Source organism: Phyllosticta capitalensis (genome assembly GCF_038381095.1).
Source record: "Phyllosticta capitalensis strain CBS 128856 chromosome Unknown BKA78scaffold_12, whole genome shotgun sequence".
Lineage (NCBI taxonomy): Eukaryota > Fungi > Ascomycota > Dothideomycetes > Botryosphaeriales > Phyllostictaceae > Phyllosticta > Phyllosticta capitalensis.
In genome coordinates, this window is record NW_027117450.1 from 579,970 (window position 1) to 599,544 (window position 19,575).

Consider the following 19,575-nt stretch of genomic DNA (forward strand, 5'->3'; position numbering starts at 1 on the left):
GTCGATCGAAGAGAAGGGCGTTGGCTTTATACCCGTTGGCCTTCCGCATTCGGGAGGAGCGAGTGAGCACAGCTGCCCAGTGCGCTCAGTCAGCTGGACTTCTCAAACGGGCAGTGTCGACCCGGGGTTGTGACTGATTCGAACGTTAGCGCGAAGAGAAGCCGAGGAGCTATAAAAGTCTGGCGAAGGCGCGTCTTCTGCTCTGGACACCGAGTTTTTTCTACTCAAGAGAGTTGTAGAATTACCTGAAATCAAGAGGAGATTCGGGACCTCATCAGTGACTTTGGGAGCCGATTCCCATGACGAGCTGTCCCGCGACGGTCTATTTGTGGGTTTCTCATCTCTCATGCACATCATATACCTTCCAAGTATCCACCATTATCATTGGCAAACGCTGAGCCGCAGCGAAATGTCTTGTGCTTGCCAGACCCTAGAGAGAGCAAAGGCTCCAGGAAGCTTGTTATTTTCGTTTGTCGGCTCAGGAAAGACAGAGCAGTGACCTGAAAGATCGTTGTCGGAACTCGAACCTCCAAGGCAGTTTCGTTGGTGCCAGGAGTCGTGGAGTGATCAAGAGCGCTTGTTCAGGGGAAATGGAGGGCGCTGTCCAGGGCTTTTATATTGTCAGTGGGACAGCTGACCATGCACTCATTCGACCGTTGCTCCCGTGGTCCAAGCGTGGAAAGGAAAGGCTATAAAGCTGCCCTCGAAGTGGTGCCATCCTCGCAACTCTGACACGCTTCCTTGACCAAGGAGGCCCACGCAGGGACCACACATCGGAGCAGTGACTACTGTCTGGAGGTCGGCTATGCCACTTAACACTTCACAGATTAACTTTGCAAGTTCAGCATCACCCAAAAACGCTGGACCACGATACATTTCTGGTATGACGTAGCCTTACGGCATCACCTGTAGACAGGCAGGTTCGCGCCGTTGAGAATCGACCTTTCCGGACTCCACCACCAGTCATCTTCTTGAGTTCCATCTCCGCCAGCCAGTTCTTCCCACGCTTGAGAATTCACGAGTTGAAATCACACAGACACTGGTAGGGAGCAGGCGAGATCTAGTTCAACGAGGACTTTTGTAGCCTTATTTCCTCCTCACGTGGTTGCGTCGTCAGGATGCAGACGACCAGTGATTCACTGCTCAATCAGCTCGCCAGCCACTAGGGGCTTTCCGCTTCCAAGTGCACGACGTGAAACGTATAAAAGCCGCCAGAATCCAGTCCAGAAGTATCGGCGGATATCCGCATCCATTCGAGGGACTTCTTGATGCCGACGACATTATGGCCACTGTTGCCGGTGGTGGTTTGTCGGATTCGACATCCATTGGCTGGTCGCTTCGCTCTTTCGTCGAACATTGAGCCGGTTGCGCCATCCACGGGTTCCAAGCTGCATCACCTGATGATGCTGAGCGATGTCATTTCCCCTAACTCTCTGCTTGTCCCGTTCCAGGGCTTCGCTCCCTCTCCCTCAACAGCACAAGTAGCGGAGGATCATCAAGTGCAGTGGCATTCACGTAACCATTCCTCGCAACAAAGGCAATGCAGGCTGCATGTTAGAAGACAAGCTAGGAGTGTGGCTCAGGAGAAGCTTTATGCCCCTGAAATCCTGGGTGTGTCTGTATTATGAGCACGTGAAAGATCCAACCTCATTCAAGCAGCACTGCCACGAGACAGTTGTTAGTTGGATGGTCAGCTGTCCCGACTGCCGACCAGTCACGAGTTGCTCTGCACTTTAAGCTTTGAGTCGAGGGGTATAAAACCCTGCAGGTGCGCAGTTCAGAGAGAGTCAACTTCTCTATTCCAGCGTCTTGCTCTTGTCACAGCACCACGTACGTACTTGTTTGTTGCAGCAAGATCCGACTCGCGAATAACTGGTTTGCGGTTTCCTGTCGCTCACACAAGTCAGCGCATCCGGAGAATTTTCCGGCATCATCACCACAAGACGCGAATCTGCTAGAACGTCTCGATTCATTACCATCTAGCAATGATAATGACGAGAGTGATCAGCTCCAGAGCACGTGCTTGGTGGTTGAAGGAGCTCTGCAAAGTCAAGTCTTTCGATATTCTTGACAAACACCAAACAGTCACCACAAGCTCAATTGTTGGAGCAATTGAAATGATTCTGTGTGTTTGAGGGAAGTGGAGATCGGGGAATTCAGGGAGCTTTTATACATCTACCTCTTTCACATGCTCTGGATTCAGCGCGCATGGGGAGCAACCACATGACGGTACCAGACGGGCGCCGATCACTTGACATTCTTTCTAGCTTCGAGAGCGTAGCAGGATCACGCATGAAAACGGTCGGATACTCGATCATTCTCAACTCCTGAAACTAGCGCCTCCAAATGAATGCAACAGAAGATCCAGGGGATGCGCCCCCTACCATTTCGGTCGCTGTCTTGTGGTGCGTCGCCGAAGCTACAAGAACACTAAATCTGTTGACGCAGTCGAAAATTAAAGAAAATTGAATTTATAAATGGTAAAAGGAGTGAGTGGCAGACCCGGGAATCGAACTCTGACCTGGGCAAAAAAGGCGAGCCACAGCAACCCGCGACGATTGGCTTAGCTCATAAATGATGATATTTAATTATCATAGGTACAGATGAACCGTCTGACCAATGTTTCCAAGGAAGCTGTAACTCGTGAAAGCTAAGCTCGCTGAATCGAAATATATACCCACTTTCAAAGACTTCCCGCCAGGCACGGTGATCCTCGACTGCCAGTCTCCTATGATGTGATGATACCTTGTATGAGTCCTAGACTTTCTTTACAAGTTGGTGTCCATTCTTCCAGGCGACCAAAAACATCGTTTGATGATGCTGCGGTGCTTTCGATCACTCCAGGTGGTGCCGGCGATGCCAAAAGAGGGTCTTCGTGGTTTCAAGGTTCAAGAGAACTTTGGTGAAAGGGGCAGAAAGAAAAGAACAAGTGGAAGATGCTCATCAGAGCGTCCCTTCAAGCGGAGACCGTGTCCTCCTGTTGGTCTGATTTGGCCATGATCTGGGGGCAACGCATCTGACAAAAAGCAAGCGAACAGAAAACTCCAGCGACTTTTGTAATCACTCACCTCTCTTGAACACGTGCCAAAACCAAATAAGGACAAGCCGCCTGACCGCACCGATCGCCCGAATGATAATCCAGCAATCGCCTGGCTCCCGGGATGTCTGAGCACGAAGCTACAAGGTTATAAAAAGACTGGCACGTCGCTTGCTGCGATGACCAACTTGCCCAGCTCGCGCCCTTGTCAAAAGAAGGAAAGGCAACAATGCACTTGCTGTTGCCCCCGGTTGTGTTCGACTTTCGTTTTCGGACACATCTGGCAGCACTCTCACCAAAGCCGATAGACGGCAGTATCATGTCCAACATCATGATGTGACAATACAGGCGGGCAGCAGCATTGCAGCTCATGACTTAGCGGGCAACATGTCTGTGTCTTTTTAAGAGTTGCGGCTCAATTGCGCGAGAACAAAGCAAACACAAAGTGTGGTGTAGGTACGAAACGCGGTGTTACGAAACGCGGTGTTACGAAACGCGGTGTTGGGCAAGTCGCATCAGGCCCTCGCTGTGATGCTACCGACGAGCCAGCGCGGTTGAAAGGGAGCACTCAGGGGGAGAGGGAAGGTATGCTTTTATACTCACAGGATTACCGGTGGGAGTCAAGTGATCAACCATCATATGACATGTGAGCTCAGCGCTGAGCTCAAATCAGCGGATTCAAGTCGCTCGCAAAGATTGCTGGTTGGCCGACCAGGCAGGCTTCCGGCAAACTTCGAGCGTTACCAGGCAAGCTTTCGTGGAAGGCACGTTTCGGCAGGTTTGGGTGCATCGATCAGGGCGACGCTCAACGCCATTACTCGTTGATATCGGTCAGCCATGTTGCTGGAAGCTTCAGATCATTTTCTGGGGCGGCAATTCTCTCTGTTTGCTGTGTGTGGCTGCTCGAGAGCAAAATCCAGTGGACATGGACTTTGTCTTTTTGAGACCCGGCAAGAAGTCTGCTCAGTGCAAATCTCGTGCTTGCGGGCAAGGAGGTGAGGCCGATGAGGAGCATTCAAAGAGAGGAGAGAAGCCTCAGAATTTATAGGCTTCGGTCCCGCCAGCTGACCTGCAATCATCCTCGTATACTCATGGTCAAAGGGTCACCTGGACGGACGAGGCCGGCGACACTCAGTAGGCGTGGAAACATCACTCATTGACGGTGTGTTCATTACCGAGCAGGGGAACACAACGACCACTGCCATCGCTCGCAGATGGTGGTTCAGGTAGTTTGCTGTGACACCAGATCGTTGAAGGAACCAGGGTTTTGTCGGTCGTCCAAGAGAAAGCAAAGTCGCAAGGAGTCTCCGAGTATGGGACTTGTTTGTCACTGGTCACACCGCATCGGCATTCGACTGGCGCGGTTGATGAGGAGCAATTTGAAGGGCGGAGCTGATGGGATTTATACTCAGCTCTCCTCCACATGGACTGAGTGTGGGTGAGAGGTGGGCCACATGATAGTATCATGAGTACATGGCAGGCGAGAGACAATCCTAGGGGCCAAAGCGTCGACCTCTGGACAAACATTTAGGCAAAGGTTGTTGTGGTCATCAAGCGAAAATCTTCGACGGGCCAAAAAACAGTTTGGGTATTTGAGAAGGGCTGAGCGACCCAGTCAGTACCAGAGTCCGTACTCACCAGCCCATGGCACTAGGTGTCAATGCCATTCGCTTTCGCGGTGAGCGTTCAGCCTCTGTCGCGCTACTGAACCCATGAGAAACCCTTACAGCAATGCAAGACATTGTTCGACATCCAAATCCACGCTCAGTGCGGCATCGCTTCGTCGGATGACGTTTGAGATCACAGGGCAGCATTGAAGTGACAGAGCGTACATGTAGTGGTCAAGTGATACAGTTGATAATGGGAGATTTCCAAAAGGCTTCACGTCAGGCCGCGCAAGATCATCAGCGGTCTGTCCCAGTGTCAAAAGGAAAGATAAAAAAAATTGTGCCTCCCAGGATCGAAGCTCCACCCGAAGGCTTCACAATCGGCCCTGGCCAGAGGACTTCCCAACCCTACCCAGGATTTAGAGCATCCCTGACTCGTGGTGGTGCAGCGAGGCGAAGAAAGGAAAGGAAGGGAGGGGCAAGAGGGTGAAGTGACGGGTGCAGATGACCGAAGGGGACCGAAGGGGACCGAAGACTTTGGGAAGGGTGGATACTCGCTCGTAGTCCAGCGAGGTGAGGCGGAGAAAGGAAAGGAAGGGAGGGGCTGGAGGTGGTGAGAGGAGGGGAAGGCGGATTTGGATGAAAAGGAACGGAGGAATGGAGGGCGTGGAGTCCTTTTAAACTGCGCCGGCCGCGCTAAGATTAAGCGAGCCTTGGTAATAGTTCGCTACAAGAGGAAGGCATTGGGTAGGTGGTGGAAGGTGTGAGCAGGCGCTGTGGGCGTGGTGGTGAGGGTGGGAAGGAGTGCCCAGTGCCCGATGACGGCGGTGCGGTGCGGCCGTCTGTGCCCGGTCAGCGCTCAATTAGCTTGCGACGGAACTATGCGAACAGTCGCCTCACCTTCATCGAAGCTGAGCGGGTAGTTTCAAGGTTCTTGTGATACGCAACTTCGACTGTTGTCACCTCACAGCGGGCCGCAAAGAAATGTCAATTACAAGGCAGGTCAGGGATGCTTGAGGACTCCTTGTGAGAGTTGCCCTAAGAGCTCGGCTGGTCAAGTCTATGGGACGGCAGATACTTGAATGCTCCTTGTGGGCGTTGTCATACGAGCTCAAATGTCCAAGTCTTTGGGCGATCAGGCACTCGAATACTCCCTGTACATACACGCCTCAACGTCACGGTTGCACCACCCGGACACACGAGCCGCAATGGTCAAAAGACCAGTAGAGCGAACCCACCATGGGCCGTCCAACCCAGCCCGCTCCCGAGGCTGGAGGGACGTCCTCAGACGTAAAGTGCAGGCCTCCCCTCAGATGAAGGCGGTCGCAAGCGTCGACCTTATCCACGCAGACCCTCTCCCACCACCAAACACTGGTCGGCGAGTGCACAACGGTCCTCGGCGCCTCCCCAATGCGGATAGAGCCAATGCTTTCGGAGTCTCCGTTTGCGTAGTGGAACACGGCGCCGACATGTCTGTCCCAGTTGTCGAATAGATCCACCAACTCGTTTCCTGAAGAGTCTGACCCAAATGTTTCGACGGCCGTCACATCTTCCAGTGACACAATGGACGACATGTCATCTTCATCCCAGATACTCCATGGTCGATTTGCCTGTTCTGTGTCGATGGCGATGGGCCAATTGGGGTGGATTGGAATGGATTGTTGACTCAGAGGGACATAGGCATCATTCGCGGAGTCTTCTTCGTGCCTAAAGGAGTCTCCGTCATCATGTGAGCAATCCTTCAATCGCGGGCACGAGCGTCTTTTGCTGCAAGTGGCTGCCAGTCCGGGCCGTTTGCCACAATGGTAGTATATTGCAGTGACCATGCTGTCGCTGTCGTTTGATGCGAGGGGGAAATATCTGCAAGTGTGGCGATATTTGCGGGGGACATAACGGCCGGAGAAAAAGTGGCGACCGTGACTCGTTCGCATCTGAAATTGTTAGTTCGGAAGGATCATGATCAACGGAGGGGACAGTGCGCGACGAAAGAAATGTCAACTCCAAGGCTCGGTGCCAAATTCGCTCAGCACACTGCGAACATCTAAATCATTCGGTCGATTCGCACATGTATACGGAGCATTTGAATGCCCTGCTGCGCATTGACATGGATATCGAAGCTCAAAGAGACGTAGCCACAGGGAGCATTCAAGCACCAATACCTTACCTTGGCGATGACATTTCTTTTGCGTTTCACTGTTGGAAGGGGAGTAGAATACGCACCACGAGCGAGTGGATGGGGGCAAGTCTGTGGCGTCCTGCCATATTCTCCTGTTCCTGAATCCACAAATGCGTAATCGTCTCGTATTGCCTCAAAGGAAAGAACTTGCACCTCCTCCATGGAGCATCGACCAGTATTTGCGGCGTCTTGTCCATCGAATAGACGGCACTTATGCCAATGGGATATCCATTTTCTTCCACAGGCATTACAAGGCCGATGATAGCATCGCGCTGCCGCCGCAAATCGGCCGTTCGCAAGGGATAGACCAGTGATCGGGCGAGGAAGTTTTCAAGGTTGTCGAACAACCTATGTTGACGCTCGGATATCTTTAGGCTGATTTCTGGCGTATTATTGGAGACAATGTCATGGGTGGCGAACATGACGAGATCTTCAGGTTTTGGAGGGCACGGCGTGTCCCACCGACTACTCCTTGTACCACTCCATTTCTTGTCGGTGATTGATCTTACCATGAACCCCTAGAGAAGGACTGTTAGTCTGAAAGCTATTCCCACTAGAATTTGCAGAAGAGCACCTTGTAGTCGACTGAAAACGTGGTCATCGCGACATTCTCCATCAGCTGGTACCACCGAGGGAATCTTCCCTTCGTCGAATTGCTTGCGACGTCCGCGGATGTTTGAATGTCGTGCAGGCCAAAGTCGTCCCAAACGAACACGATTTCTTGGTCGCCTGGGAGCCGCAACACTCGTGAATGTGGCACTTTGCTGTCGTGAAATCCAGAGATGTACGAAGAGCCTCCTATGTCGACACACGTGATGTGCAACTCTTTGGTCAAGTCGAGACGGATTATTCGTTTGTGCTTATCCAGAGAGCGTATATTCTCTACAAGTCGTGCGGCCTGCATCATACTGACCAAACACTGCCAATAGTAGCTTCTTTGTGGTATGTATTCGGCAATATGAAAAACGATGTCCATTGGGAGTCGCCGAAGATACGCGTTGACACTTGTCTCGTCGCATTCTGCGGATGAAGATAGATGGTTGCAGTACCGCACGAGAGAATCCTGAAGCGACTTGATTGCCACACGGTTCGTGCAGTAATATGACGTTGTGCCGGAGCTTTCCAGAGAGAAACAAAATCTCCATAGAACTTCGCCGCCAGGAGATTTGGCTACGGCACAAATGATCGAGTAACAGAAATCATGTACCAGGTATGCTAGCTCCGAAGCTGGGGCGGCGAAAGACTTTCTCCACCGAGTGAGAACACGTCCGCCGAGCACCAAACTCTCATGGGGTCCAAATTGGAGATCGAACACGGGTGAGACTTTATCTGTGTCCTGGACAACTGAATAAGAAGTGTCAACTCCTTGGCAGTTGGGGAGAGTGCTTGAATGCTCTTTGTACCAGCCCATTTCGACATGGTGATTTGAACACGCCGTGTCGCCCGGGTTCAATGGAAAAAGGACATACCGGCTCTGACCAACGAGCGAGGATAGATGCGGCACATGCATAGATGACAGGTGGTGTCCGGCGAATAAAACCAGTACAATGGACGATCTTCGTTGCCCCTGCCGCTTGCCATGACGTTGATAGAGCGGACTTTGTCGTGTCAAATCGTTGCTCTCAGTCGGAGAGAAGGAAAGAGGGGCTCGAATGCTCCCTTGATGACCACTTTCTAAGACGCAAGTCTCCCTGCGTCTCCACAATGGCTCATACGGTCGCTCTCTTGTTCGTTTGCTTCGAAGGATGATTCCAAGGAGTGATCAAGCGCAAGCGCTTGCTTCTTTGCTCGCCCACTGTGATGGCATTGGTTTGTGTAGCTCACAAGATGATGGTGTCGGCGGGATGGCGGGAGTCTTTTGCTGTTCAAAATCCCAATCGTTGTTGTCGTTCGACGTCGATGAAGGCTACTACGCACGGACCCAGCGTGACGACACCTCCACTGGAACCGGCAGCGACCCCGGCGACCATCACCCAAAGCTTCAACACAACCTTAAACCAACCACTCCCAGTCGCCGTCACTACCAGCTCTGCCAAACTAAAACTCTTTAGAAGACTCGCGCCCTCTCTGTTTGCTTCTTCAAGCTCCCGTTCTCCCACCGCTTCTTGCGTTACTCCATCCAGACCAACAAACCAGCATGCAAATCGCCGAAATCCTGTCCGACCTCGACACGCTGCGCGTCTGCGTCCGTCTTCCCCAGCAATCCCTTCATTCCCTCCCTCTACTCCTTGCATGCCCGCCCTCTGCCTACAAACACCCGACGACCCGGCCACGAGCCACACTGACTGACCATCATCGCACCGCACAGGACGCACCGGCCGCCCTCGCCCTCGTCTCCGCGTCGACAACAACGACGTATCCGTTCCCGGCCACCTCGACCTCCACGACCGCTGCCGCCTCTGACACAAAGCCGCCGTCGTCGGATACTCCGCAGCAGGCACCCGCAACAGACGACGACGTGGATCTGATGCGAGCAAAGGACCTGATAGCGCTGCATGAGCTGTTCAAGGGCGACGCGGGCGCGGGCAAAATCGCGGAGCTGAGGGAGGCGAGGGGCGCGGTGGAGAGGGCTGTGAGAGGGCTGTGATGGCCAGGTAGACAAGGGTTGGGCCGGCCGACGCGAGCGTGCGTGCGTGTCCACGAAGGAGAAATGGGCTGGTCGTTTGCTTTTGGCGTGAATTTGGAGTTGGCTTGATTGATACCCCGGTGCTCGCGAATTTGAGCGAGGCGCAATTGACGCAAGTAGGCATGGAGAATGGTGGTACATTTTGGCTTGTCTATGGATGTGTGCTCTAGAGACGAAGGTTTTACCCAACACCGCCAAAAACAAGAGGGCGTCTGCCCAGAAAGATCCGCTGCGCTTTTGACCTACCAAGAGAGCGTGCGTCAATGCTTCGCCAACGCCTTCCATCCATCCGTCCCGAGTCGCCAGCACCAGCTATGCAATCTTGCTACCGTGAGGATCGTGACATCTATCAATTTTTTCACTTGCGCACCTCGGCATCCGAGTCGTCCCCAGCGTTGAAAACGTCAAACTCGCGCGCGTCGTCCATGTTGTCGTCGCTGCTGCCGCTCTCGTCGCGGTAGTTGCCCAAGTCCGCGACGTCTTCGCGCAGGCTGATGTCGTCGTCCTCTTCCCTGAGCATTCCGGCCGCCAGCGCCGCTTCCGGGTCGTCGGCGTACTCGCGCACAATCTCGTCGAAGCTGCGTCTGCGCACGCCGTCCCGCTCTTGCGCTTCGAGCTCGGCGGCCCGCTTCTTCGTCTGCCGGTACATGAGCCAGCCCGTCAGGAAGCCCGCAATCAGGCCAATGGCGATGCTGATGTAGGAAATCATCTTGGTCTTGGTGTCCATCTCTTCGCCCTTTTCGGCCAGTTCGCCAATCTTGGCGCCGACAAAGACGTGCAGGAGCAGTTTCGGAGACGCAATGGCACCGGCAGCCATGAATGCGGCCCAGTGTACCGTGGGCACGGTCGCCATGGCACCGTTTGAGAGGGAGTAGGGGAGAGGGCACAGACGAATCATGATGAGCAGCTTGAGGCCGTCATGCTTGAGCGTCAGGGCGAGCGCGGCGAAGCGCGGGTCGTTGGCTATCATCTTGGTGACGTAGCGGTGCAAGACCATGCGGGTCGCCAGGAAGCCGGCCGTGCTGCCGATGACGGTGGCCGAGGCTACGATGAACCAGCTGCAGAGTCACGTATCAATCCAACAATTCTGGTAGTAGCTTTTGAGCAGCGCGAGGGAAAAGATGTCACACACCCATATGGGAACCCGTAGACAAAGCCCGCCAGCGTCACGCAGGTCGAGTAGCCTATCAGCGGCGGGAAGCTGACCATGAAGGTCATGGACCACAGTATCAGCCAGCCAGCGGGCACGTCCCGCCATTTCCGGGCCACGGGCGCCAACCAGTATTTGAAAATGTGCTCGTTGTATACGAGGAAGAGGATTCCGAGAACGCCTGCGACCAAGCCTCCCAGGACCAACAGGATTCTCTGCAGCGGTGTTAAGCGGTTGTACAGCTTCAAGCCGTTCCGTTGCAGCTTGGAAGCGCCGTTGCGCATTCTCGAGAGACCTGAGCGGCGGCGGTCATGGCTGGTTGACGACAGAGATCCTGTGGCAAGGGAGGAGGAGCGGCGTCGCCATTCGGGATCGCGGCGATTCTCGGGAGGGTCCTCTATTGGCAGGGCCAGAGCTCGGCGGTCGAAGTTGGTGTTGGCAGGCATGGCGGCGTGAAGCTAGGTGTTGAGGGACGCCCGGAAGCGGCGGGCAGACGGCAGGTTGTCAAGCAGGACCTGGGTTGATGAAGAGGTATCGGGGTAGAGGTTAGCAGGCAGACTTTCAGAATCCGAGGCAGTCCAAGGGTCCATTGGAGGTTTTGGAGAGGTGTGGTGAGGTTGGAAGTGTTGCGCCAGAGTCGGCCGGGCTGGGGTTGGTAAGCACTTGGATCGCGTACGGTATCGTAACACGTCATTCGAGGGAGACCGGCGCGTTTTGGCCCAGGCACGAGCAGAGCAATACACACGCCAGGCACAGCTGCAGGCACCGTACAGTTACTGTCTTCGTCTTGGGATCCATTTCCGGCCTGTACCGATTGCATCAGCGACGACGAGAGCATGCCATGAGGACTTGTCGCACTGCGGCACGAGCAAGACAGCTCACGGACCCCAAGGCCACTATTTTTGTCAACTCCTGGTCTTCTTCTCTTAAGCTCTCAGATCTGCCGATGAGGTACCTTTCTGGGTTAACGTCTCTCACCAACAAACACACTTTGGCGATTGACGTCGACGTGTACTGGTCGTACCGGTACGACAACAGCAGTGGACAGGTATTGCGCATAAAGCCTCACACCGAGCACCGAGCCTCTACAATATACCGCATGCGGCTCGGTCAAGAGCCTCGGGTTCGTCGTGTTTAAATTTCCATTTTCAAAAGTCATATCAGAATCGCAAGGGCCCTTTCCGTCCAAAATCCAAACCCTACACCTCGTTTTTGGCTTTCGTTTTCGTTTTCTTTGTCCTGAGCGGGTTTCCGCAGGGTCCTCGTGTCCCTTGTTCCCTCCACGTCTGGAGTTGACCATGCTTGGCCCGGATCGGGCTGAGCTTCGCCTTGTCCATCTTCTCCCTACCGCGGTAGTTCTTTCGCGTTGTTCCCTGGGTGCATCCCCGTCTTCGCGTCAATTGCTCATCTTGTCGCCATGTCAAGCCTTCCGGGTGCCGCCTGATCACTATCTAAGGAACGCAACGGTGCCCGCAACCCTGAAGTTGTGGACATCCTGGTCAAGCCAAATTCATAGCCTCTGATATAGACAGGCCGGTTCCCCTGAGTTGCTCGCGTTGCGATGTTGGCCTCAATATCAGTGGGGCCGTCCCACTACCGCAGAGAGCGTCACAGTCTTCGCCTTTTTGTTCAACCATTCAGTCTCCGCATCTCATGATGCTTGAACACACTTGCCAGCGACGACGCAACGCCGTCCGTCTTCGACTCTTCACGGCCCTCTCGCCCGTATCTCAGGGCTTTTCCCACGACTACATCAAGCCGCCGCGATGTCTCGCATGTCAAGCATCCAACAGCAGCACTCCCATGGGCCACCTCAGCACTGAATACGTCGACTCTCTTGATCTGATTCCATCGGCTCCCTCTCCCACAGCACCAAGCCGCTCTCTCCCGTCAACCAAGAATAAAACGCCGCCAATTCCACCGCCCAAGGGCGGCTCCAATGGAAGCATTCGGCACAGCAAAGAGAAGAAGAAGAAAAAGAAGAAGAAAAAGAAGCAAGTGCGCCGCTCAACCTCGACTCCCGCGCTCCCCCGCTCGCGCCCCAAATCCTCGTCGGCCTCGTCCACCGTCGTCGTCGAGCGCCCCAAAAACCCCCTGGCCCAACAAGCCTCGGAATCCACAACCAGCCTCACCCACGTGCGCCCGCGGCCGCGGCCCCGTCCGCGCGCCCCTAAGGACTCGGTCGTCGAAAAGGACGAGGCGGACAAGAAGGCCTCGCGTCGCTCCACTTGGGTGACGTCGCTCGACCTCAACGCCTTCCTCGGCGGCATCTCGCACGAGGAAGACGTCGGCGTGCCGCCGCTGCCTCCCATCCCCTCGTCAGATGGCCGGCGCGAGACGGTCCACGGCGGCGGCGGCGGCGGCAACAACCGCGCAAGCTTCTTCTCGCGCGCCTCGCGCGTCAATCCGCGCGACACGTTCCTCAACCCCGACCTTGCAAAGCCTCTGCCGCCCCCGCCGCCCTCGTCGTCATCGGCAAACGGTAAAGACAGCCCCAAAAGCGGCGGCGGCGGCGACGGCGACCTCCACAAACTGCGCACGGCGCCGCGCGCCTCGCGGAGCAGCCCGCGCCTGTCGACGCTCTTCAGCAGCGCCAACCGCAGCAGCAGCAACACGGGCGGCAAGCGGTCCTCGGCGCTCTTCGGCAGCGGACCCCCCGAGGACCGCGAGGCCAAGGAGCGCCTGCTGGTGACGAGCTCGCCGCCCAGCTCGCCCGGCGGCGGCGGCGCGGCGAGTAGTCCCAAGTCTAGCAAGTGGTTCGACGCGACGCTGAGCGCCAAGGAGGCGTACAAGGACGGCGGCGACAAGCGGAGCACATGCTTGTGGATGAAGATGGATGGGAACGGCAAGGTGAGTTATAATGGCATGGGCATGATGGGGTTGGGGACGTTGTAGCGGGGGATGTCGAGCGTTTTTGTTTGATGATGACGATGCTGCTTCTGGTTTCCGCCTCGGTCGGCGTTGGCGGTTTGCCGTCTTGTCTGTTGTTGCTTCTGGGAAGCAATTGCTTGCTTCTTGTAGTTTGCGCCATGTATCTGTAGAGTTGAGAGATTCTTAATTCGTACCCCGAGTCTTGCAACTTGCTCCCGAAAGCCACGTCTGTTGAGGAGACGGCTACCCACGGTTGGTCTTCGTCTTGCTCTCGTGTCATCATGCCATGCGCCACCGAACACAAACAGATACTTGTGGAATCCAGGAACTAGACGCGTCGCCCACGTGCTTCGAGGTCGAGCGGCGGGGAGAGGACGGCCGGGGGCGGGGCGGAAGAGGCGAGGGGAGGGAGGAGGACGCAAGCGGGGAAGAAGCCACAACGTCCACCTACCTACAAGTACTGTACGCACATATGGTCCACGGCGAGCGGGCCGGAAAGGCGGTCATCTTGGCAAACTGAGGTGGTTCGACGCCGCTCAAGTCGCGCAGGGAACAGATGGCTGCTCATGTCGAAGTTGGCGGTAGCCGATGTGATGATCTGTCTCTTTGTATCTGAACCAAATGATCCCAAGGGTGCTATGTACATACACCAAATAGAAATTTCGCTCAATGTGTAGTGCGGACATGTAGATGTGTAGATACAATCTCGCAAACGAGAGGAAAGGAGTCTGCGCGTCTTGCTGATGATTTATGCCGAACAATGTCATGGACTAATAAAGAGGAATAGACCGAGACCGTGCTGTGTGTCGAGTCGTATGAAGAGGGGAAGAAAGCGAAAAGTGGAAGGTGTTATAGAGTTGTGGGTTGGCTGTGTTACGCGCATCCAATGTTGCGGCGTCCTTTCCAAGTGTCTGTGGTGTTCTGCCTTTGGGTGTGCTGTAAGGTGTCGTGTGGTTTTGCATCGTCTCACACTGCCAGAGCTTGTTCCTTTTCTCTGCGCCTCTTCTGTCCTAACCACGACGCGACCATGGCCCTGATTGCAGCCACGGTGATTTCCTTGCCGCGCTGCAGGTCACGCTCTTCCGGGCAGCCGGGGACATGCAGGAACAGGACGGGCCGCTGTCCCTCGTCCTCGGTAGACGCGGGAGGCTGCTGCTGCTGCTGCGTCGTTGACTGTTGAACACCAGAGTCCTCCTTTTCCATTTCTTCCTTCTGCCTTTGCTGGCCCCGCGCCCAAAACCACGCCAGCGTCGTCCAGTAGATGAAGCCGCACAGAAAGCTGCCGACATCGTCGCTCGGCCGCACGTCGACTCTGTTCCACGGCCTTGAAGTCGAAGTTGCCGAGGGGGCAACGCCAATCGGTGTCGGCGTCGATATTGTCGTGACAAACGTAGCGCTGGAAGAAGGACCGTCGCCTACGCCCTCAATGTCAGCGCACAGCGCGCGCCAGCGCCGCCAAATGTCTTCAAACGGCAACGACGTCGCTAGACGGTCTGGATACGAGCACAGCTTTCCGTCGCCCTCGGTGAAGGCCTTGAGGTGGCTTGGCCATTGCCGGTCCGAGTCGACGTCTGTCCAGCGCTGGCCGAGGACGTCCTTGTTGCGGCCGTACCCAATTCGCACGCTCGATCGCTCCAGCGCAAAGTAGTTGCGTCCAGCGGCGAGGCCGAGGTGTAGGACCAGATCTGGATTCTGCGCAGAGAGGATGGTGGGGACGAGGGTCGCGACGGGATGGTAGGCCACGGGAAGGGGAGAGGGATGAATGATCAACCGGATTCGTGGACTTGTTGGGTCGCTTGGGTCTGGAAGGATTGTTGTCGGAAGGAGTTTCGTTATTTCGTGCGAGGGGTTGATTGGAAATTGCGTCAGAAAAGGCTGATAACTCAGAGGTCAGCACTGTCCGTCATGATTCGAGGAAAAATTGTTGAATGGAAAGATGCATCTCTCCATCTTTGCCAGGATCCTTCAAAGAGTAAGCTGGAAACGAGAATTGAGACAAAGCCTTCGGGCGGAGAAATCCAAGCGAGCGTCTTCGTGCCATGCAATGCTCACGAGAGAAACTGGACAAGAGGCAGAAATGCGGATGTGACGGCATCATGATAATGGTGTAGACCCGAGTACCATATCCGAAGGTGTTGAAACGGAACGACGATGATGACAAGATGGAAACAGAAGATCTCGGAAGGCTTCAGACTGACAACGGAAAAGACGTCAGGTTGCATAAGAGGGTCGGGGGCTGAAATAGTGCAAGAGACATGTCGAGTAACATGTCGAGGTATTGGAGCTACCGGATACGCAGTGGAACATGTTTTGGCAGCACAGGATTATGCGTGGCCATCAGGCATGAACACAACGGCGAGACTTACGCCAAAGCCCGTTATGAGCACGGTTACTTCGTCTGGAGTTGGATCCGGACCATGGTGATCCAGGACTAGATGGGCGGCCGGTGGTTCTGTGCGGACATCTCCCATGGCTTCGAACGGGCAAAACGAGTCGCGTGACAGCTCAAAGACGTTTTTAGAGCGCGATTATGTACACCTTGCGAGCAGCTAGACTATAGGGCTGGTTAGAAGAAGAGCAGCCGCCACGTGGTCCAACAAGGGAGCCGTGTATTAACGGTTTGGATATGCCGTTGGGAACCTGACAGACGAGCGAGCGGTTATGGCGGAGAGGCGGCGTGGTTCCGATTGCGGGGGCGGAATAAGACCGAGGCCTTTAATGCTTTGGTCGCAGCGACGCTAGAATAGTTCGAGAAGAAGGAAAACCATAGACTTACAATAAAATGAATGGCCAAAGAAGACGAGTCTAGCAGGGACGAGGTCTGGTGTTGTTGGACGTTGAGGACTGACGTTTCCGTTGTTACCCCGCCTAGTCCGACTGCGCGATAAGATAGAGCCCCCAAGACACGTGAAATGCTGACATAACTTCCGTCTCTCTGCAGGTACCTACAGCTACATTCTTATCAAAAGCTTGACCACAACTTCTTCTTCTGTTACACCCGACACTCATTCTCAAGAGCCCCTCGTGCGAGACGCGTCGACCTTTTAGGACGATGCCGCTCATCCGTCACCCCTTGATATTCGGCGCCAACCACCTTTACATCCCCGAGCCCTCGGCATGCCGACCCGGACGCCACTGGGCGGCCCTGGGGTCAGATCGCCCTCTTTCGGATATGTATCGTCATGTTGCTGCCAAACGACCAATCCCAGTCCAGAGGGCCCGCTTCCGTCGGCCCTCATCCGACGCCTTCACCACCATGGGCAAGGACAACACCCTGGGCATAGCTTTCTCGCACGAGGTTTCGCGCTTGTCACTCTCCGAAGTCTCGCGATGAAACCTCCTCCTTGATTTCTATATATCTTTCGGAAATTCCGTGGTCTGAAGAGGACTTTTTTATTCATCATCAAATACAAATACCGCCGAGCATTCACTCCACATCTCTCATCGACGTCATCTACTCTAATTTCGCTCATATACCCTCCATTTCCCTCCTTGATCACATCAACCGACTTCAATTCAATCCAAAACAAACATGTCGACCACCAACACCACCAAGCCCTTTGACATTGCTGTCGTCGGCGGCGGAATTGCTGGTTTGTGCTTGACGATTGGCCTCCTGAAGCACAACATTCCCGTCACGCTCTACGAATCTGCTGCAGCCTTTGGCGAAATCGGCGCCGGTGTAGCTCTCGGCACTAATGCAGTCAATGCCATGGAAAGCATCGGACCCGATGTCAAGGCCGCATTCGAAAAGGTTGCGACCTTCAACCAGTGGGAGTCGAAAAACAACATCTGGTTCGACTACCGCCGCGGCGTAGGCCACGGCGCTCACAGCGGCGCCGACAAGGACGCGGGCATGGGCGAGCTCATCTACAGCGTAAAGACCCCGCGCCCATCCGCCTATGTCCACCGCGCTCGCTTTCTCGATGAGTTGGTTATGCTTGTTCCAGACAACATTGCAAAGTTTGGCAAGCGCCTGATGGATTCTGAGACCCTGGCCGACGGCAGCGTCAAGCTCAAGTTCAAGGATGGCACCGAGGCCGTCCACAGCGCTGCCATTGGTTGTGATGGCATCAAGAGCTGCTTGAGGCAGGTGGTTCTCGGCGAGAGTGACCCAGCTGCACACGCTGTTTTCTCAGGAAAATACGCCTACCGCGGTCTCATTCCTATGGACCAGGCCGCCGAACTGCTGGGCGACGAACTTGCGCGCAACTCGCAGATGTATCTTGGATATCATGGCCACGTCTTGACTTTTCCAGTAGAAAAGGGCAAGACTATGAACGGCAAGTTTCCCCGCACCCGTCTTTTGTCCGTCTTTTGTCCGTCTTTCGAATAGCTTTCTAATCTTCTTCTGCAGTCGTCGCCTTCGCCAGCAAGCCTAGCTGGGATGACCCCTCCTGGGTTGTGACAACCACCAAAGAAGACCTCCGCGCCGACTTTGAGGGCTGGTCTTCGCACGTGCACTCCATCATCACCCTGATGCAAAAGACGGACATCTGGGCCCTCTTCAACCACCTCCCAGCCAAAACCTACGTCCGTGACCGCATAGCCATCATCGGCGACGCGGCGCACGCCACGACGCCGCACCAGGGCTCCGGCGCGGGCATGGCCATTGAAGACGCGTACGTCCTGGCCGAGATTCTGGGAGGTGTCAAGTCTGCCGACCAGATCCACGCCGCCTTCAAGGCGTTCGAGGAGGTGCGTATCGAGCGCACCCACAACCTGGTCACCACTAGCCGTGCCTGCGGCCAGCTGTACGACTTTGAGCTCAAGGGCGTCGAAGACGACGTCGAAAAGATTGCCGAGGACCTCCGCACGCGCATGCTCTGGATCTGGAACGAAGACCTGCAAAAGGAGGTCGCGGATGCGAAGGCCATCTTTGAGAAGACGTCGAAGTTGTAGATGACTATTGAAAACCACGGTGGAGAGAGCTTGCATGGTGTGGGGTAGGTGGTGCATCGATTGAGTTTGGTTTTTGCAGTGGCATTGCGAGGGTGTTTTTCCTTGTCTAACGGCCGTCTCACAGATGCTTTCGCTATTTTGTTTGAGAAGCAGCAATCATAATCTTTCTACTACCGACGTTCCATCTCCGGTGCAGGCCTTTGTTTTCGTCACTCGCCCACATGATGCGCATCTACCACGGCATGTCCACATGATTGGCTCACCCAGGGCCCAAGCACATATAAAAAAGCAACCTATTCGCCAAATCTTCTTCGCTCCGCAAAGATCGGGCCATCTGCCTTGCCCTGATACAAAATCAAAAACGCGCCACTGTGCTGCGGTGGACGACGGATCTCTGATTTCCGACGACTTCCTTTGTCTGCAGAAGCGTCGCTCCAAGCCCACGTTTGATTTCTTTGCCACAGTACCTTTCATGAATTGATACCAGCGGCCAGTATTGTACAACAATCATTCGACTAAGCGTCACTTCTCGATGGATACCAGGACTCAAACTAGTTGACAAGAGCTACCCCAAAGCCAGTGGGACAGGTGCAAAGACGACGGACCACCGGAGCAGTAGAACAATTGGACGATGACACCTGCGTCAAAAGTCGAAACGTCTTTGCAGTTTGTACTTTCAAGTCCGTGGAGCCGACTGTGGAGTCGAGTCTGAAAGAGAACAGAGAGAGTGCTTTTATATCTGCAAGGCTTGACGCTCAGACCCAGGCAGCAAGGGCAAATGACGAACCGGATGTCAAATGACCAGCTAGGGCAACTGACTAACTAAGGAACCCGACCAATGAGTCACTGGTGAGCGAGTGCGCAGCGAGTGCTCAAGCTGATGTAGCCAGAATTTCAAGGCAATGATGCTGTCAACTGTCACTTCATGACGGACCCCAGGCATGGCTCACGTACCTTGTTAACAAGAAGAGCTCTCCCAAAGACGGCTGAAAGAGAGAAGAGACAACAAAAAGCAAGGCAAGTATCATAGCTCCACAGGCGCATCTGCCGATGCGTGCCCTCTCAGTCCATGGCAACACCTGCTTTGGATGCGAGTTGAAGCGAACCGCGAGATCTTTTATACTCGCGAAGACTGACGCTCTTGGGCGAGTGACCAAATCAGATGATGTGGCCAGTTTTTCAGCCAGCAAGTCCGTGAACTGGCCA

The 19,575-nt window shown here is 54.8% G+C and overlaps 6 protein-coding genes across 6 annotated transcripts; 3 read left to right on the forward strand and 3 right to left on the reverse strand.

Moving 5' to 3' along the window:
• Nucleotides 1-5,620: 5,620 nt before the first annotated feature.
• BKA78DRAFT_326519 (uncharacterized protein) lies at nucleotides 5,621-8,723 on the reverse strand. Its single transcript, XM_066889443.1, has 3 exons — nucleotides 7,395-8,723; nucleotides 6,865-7,338; nucleotides 5,621-6,575 (listed from the first exon to the last, which is right to left on the reverse strand). Exons 1-3 carry the CDS (start codon nucleotides 8,328-8,330, stop codon nucleotides 5,820-5,822), a joined length of 2,166 nt encoding a protein of 721 aa, XP_066739127.1. The 5' UTR covers nucleotides 8,331-8,723; the 3' UTR covers nucleotides 5,621-5,819.
• A 234-nt stretch (nucleotides 8,724-8,957) lies between these two features.
• BKA78DRAFT_357076 (uncharacterized protein) lies at nucleotides 8,958-9,407 on the forward strand (the record flags this gene model as incomplete). The annotated part of the gene is made up of 2 exons (XM_066892165.1): nucleotides 8,958-9,005; nucleotides 9,129-9,407. The coding sequence occupies 2 exons, from the start codon at nucleotides 8,958-8,960 to the stop codon at nucleotides 9,405-9,407; spliced, it is 327 nt and encodes a 108-aa protein (XP_066739128.1).
• Nucleotides 9,408-9,804: 397 nt separating this feature from the next.
• BKA78DRAFT_258915 (uncharacterized protein) lies at nucleotides 9,805-11,042 on the reverse strand (the record flags this gene model as incomplete). Its single annotated transcript, XM_066885320.1, has 2 exons — nucleotides 9,805-10,504; nucleotides 10,579-11,042. The coding sequence occupies 2 exons, from the start codon at nucleotides 11,040-11,042 to the stop codon at nucleotides 9,805-9,807; spliced, it is 1,164 nt and encodes a 387-aa protein (XP_066739129.1).
• Nucleotides 11,043-12,072: 1,030 nt separating this feature from the next.
• On the forward strand, nucleotides 12,073-13,622 carry BKA78DRAFT_51004 (uncharacterized protein). Its single transcript, XM_066893294.1, has one exon. The coding sequence runs from the start codon at nucleotides 12,250-12,252 to the stop codon at nucleotides 13,489-13,491; it is 1,242 nt and encodes a 413-aa protein (XP_066739130.1). The 5' UTR covers nucleotides 12,073-12,249; the 3' UTR covers nucleotides 13,492-13,622.
• Nucleotides 13,623-14,333: 711 nt separating this feature from the next.
• On the reverse strand, nucleotides 14,334-16,311 carry BKA78DRAFT_51001 (uncharacterized protein). The gene is made up of 3 exons (XM_066893293.1): nucleotides 16,244-16,311; nucleotides 15,834-16,021; nucleotides 14,334-15,342 (listed from the first exon to the last, which is right to left on the reverse strand). The coding sequence occupies exons 2-3, from the start codon at nucleotides 15,936-15,938 to the stop codon at nucleotides 14,434-14,436; spliced, it is 1,014 nt and encodes a 337-aa protein (XP_066739131.1). The 5' UTR covers nucleotides 15,939-16,021; nucleotides 16,244-16,311; the 3' UTR covers nucleotides 14,334-14,433.
• Nucleotides 16,312-16,900: 589 nt separating this feature from the next.
• Nucleotides 16,901-18,447, forward strand: BKA78DRAFT_51035 (uncharacterized protein). The gene is made up of 2 exons (XM_066893295.1): nucleotides 16,901-17,750; nucleotides 17,825-18,447. Exons 1-2 carry the CDS (start codon nucleotides 17,000-17,002, stop codon nucleotides 18,367-18,369), a joined length of 1,296 nt encoding a protein of 431 aa, XP_066739132.1. The 5' UTR covers nucleotides 16,901-16,999; the 3' UTR covers nucleotides 18,370-18,447.
• The last annotated feature ends 1,128 nt before the right edge of the window (nucleotides 18,448-19,575 follow it).

Bases quoted from the DNA above. Each gene is read 5' to 3' on its own strand.
- BKA78DRAFT_326519 (XM_066889443.1), bottom strand. From the start codon at position 8,330: ATGCATGTGCCGCATCTATCCTCGCTCGTTGGTCAGAGCCGGTATGTC. The intron at 7,339-7,394 runs GTGCTCTTCTGC...GTCCTTCTCTAG, and splicing joins CGTTTTCAGTCGACTACAAG to GGGTTCATGGTAAGATCAAT. The intron at 6,576-6,864 runs GTGCGTATTCTA...TAACAATTTCAG, and splicing joins CCCCCATCCACTCGCTCGTG to ATGCGAACGAGTCACGGTCG.
- BKA78DRAFT_51004 (XM_066893294.1), top strand. From the start codon at position 12,250: ATGATGCTTGAACACACTTGCCAGCGACGACGCAACGCCGTCCGTCTT.
- BKA78DRAFT_51001 (XM_066893293.1), bottom strand. From the start codon at position 15,938: ATGGGAGATGTCCGCACAGAACCACCGGCCGCCCATCTAGTCCTGGAT. The intron at 15,343-15,833 runs GTAAGTCTCGCC...CTGAGTTATCAG, and splicing joins TGCTCATAACGGGCTTTGGC to CCTTTTCTGACGCAATTTCC.
- BKA78DRAFT_51035 (XM_066893295.1), top strand. From the start codon at position 17,000: ATGTCGACCACCAACACCACCAAGCCCTTTGACATTGCTGTCGTCGGC. The intron at 17,751-17,824 runs GCAAGTTTCCCC...CTTCTTCTGCAG, and splicing joins AAAGGGCAAGACTATGAACG to TCGTCGCCTTCGCCAGCAAG.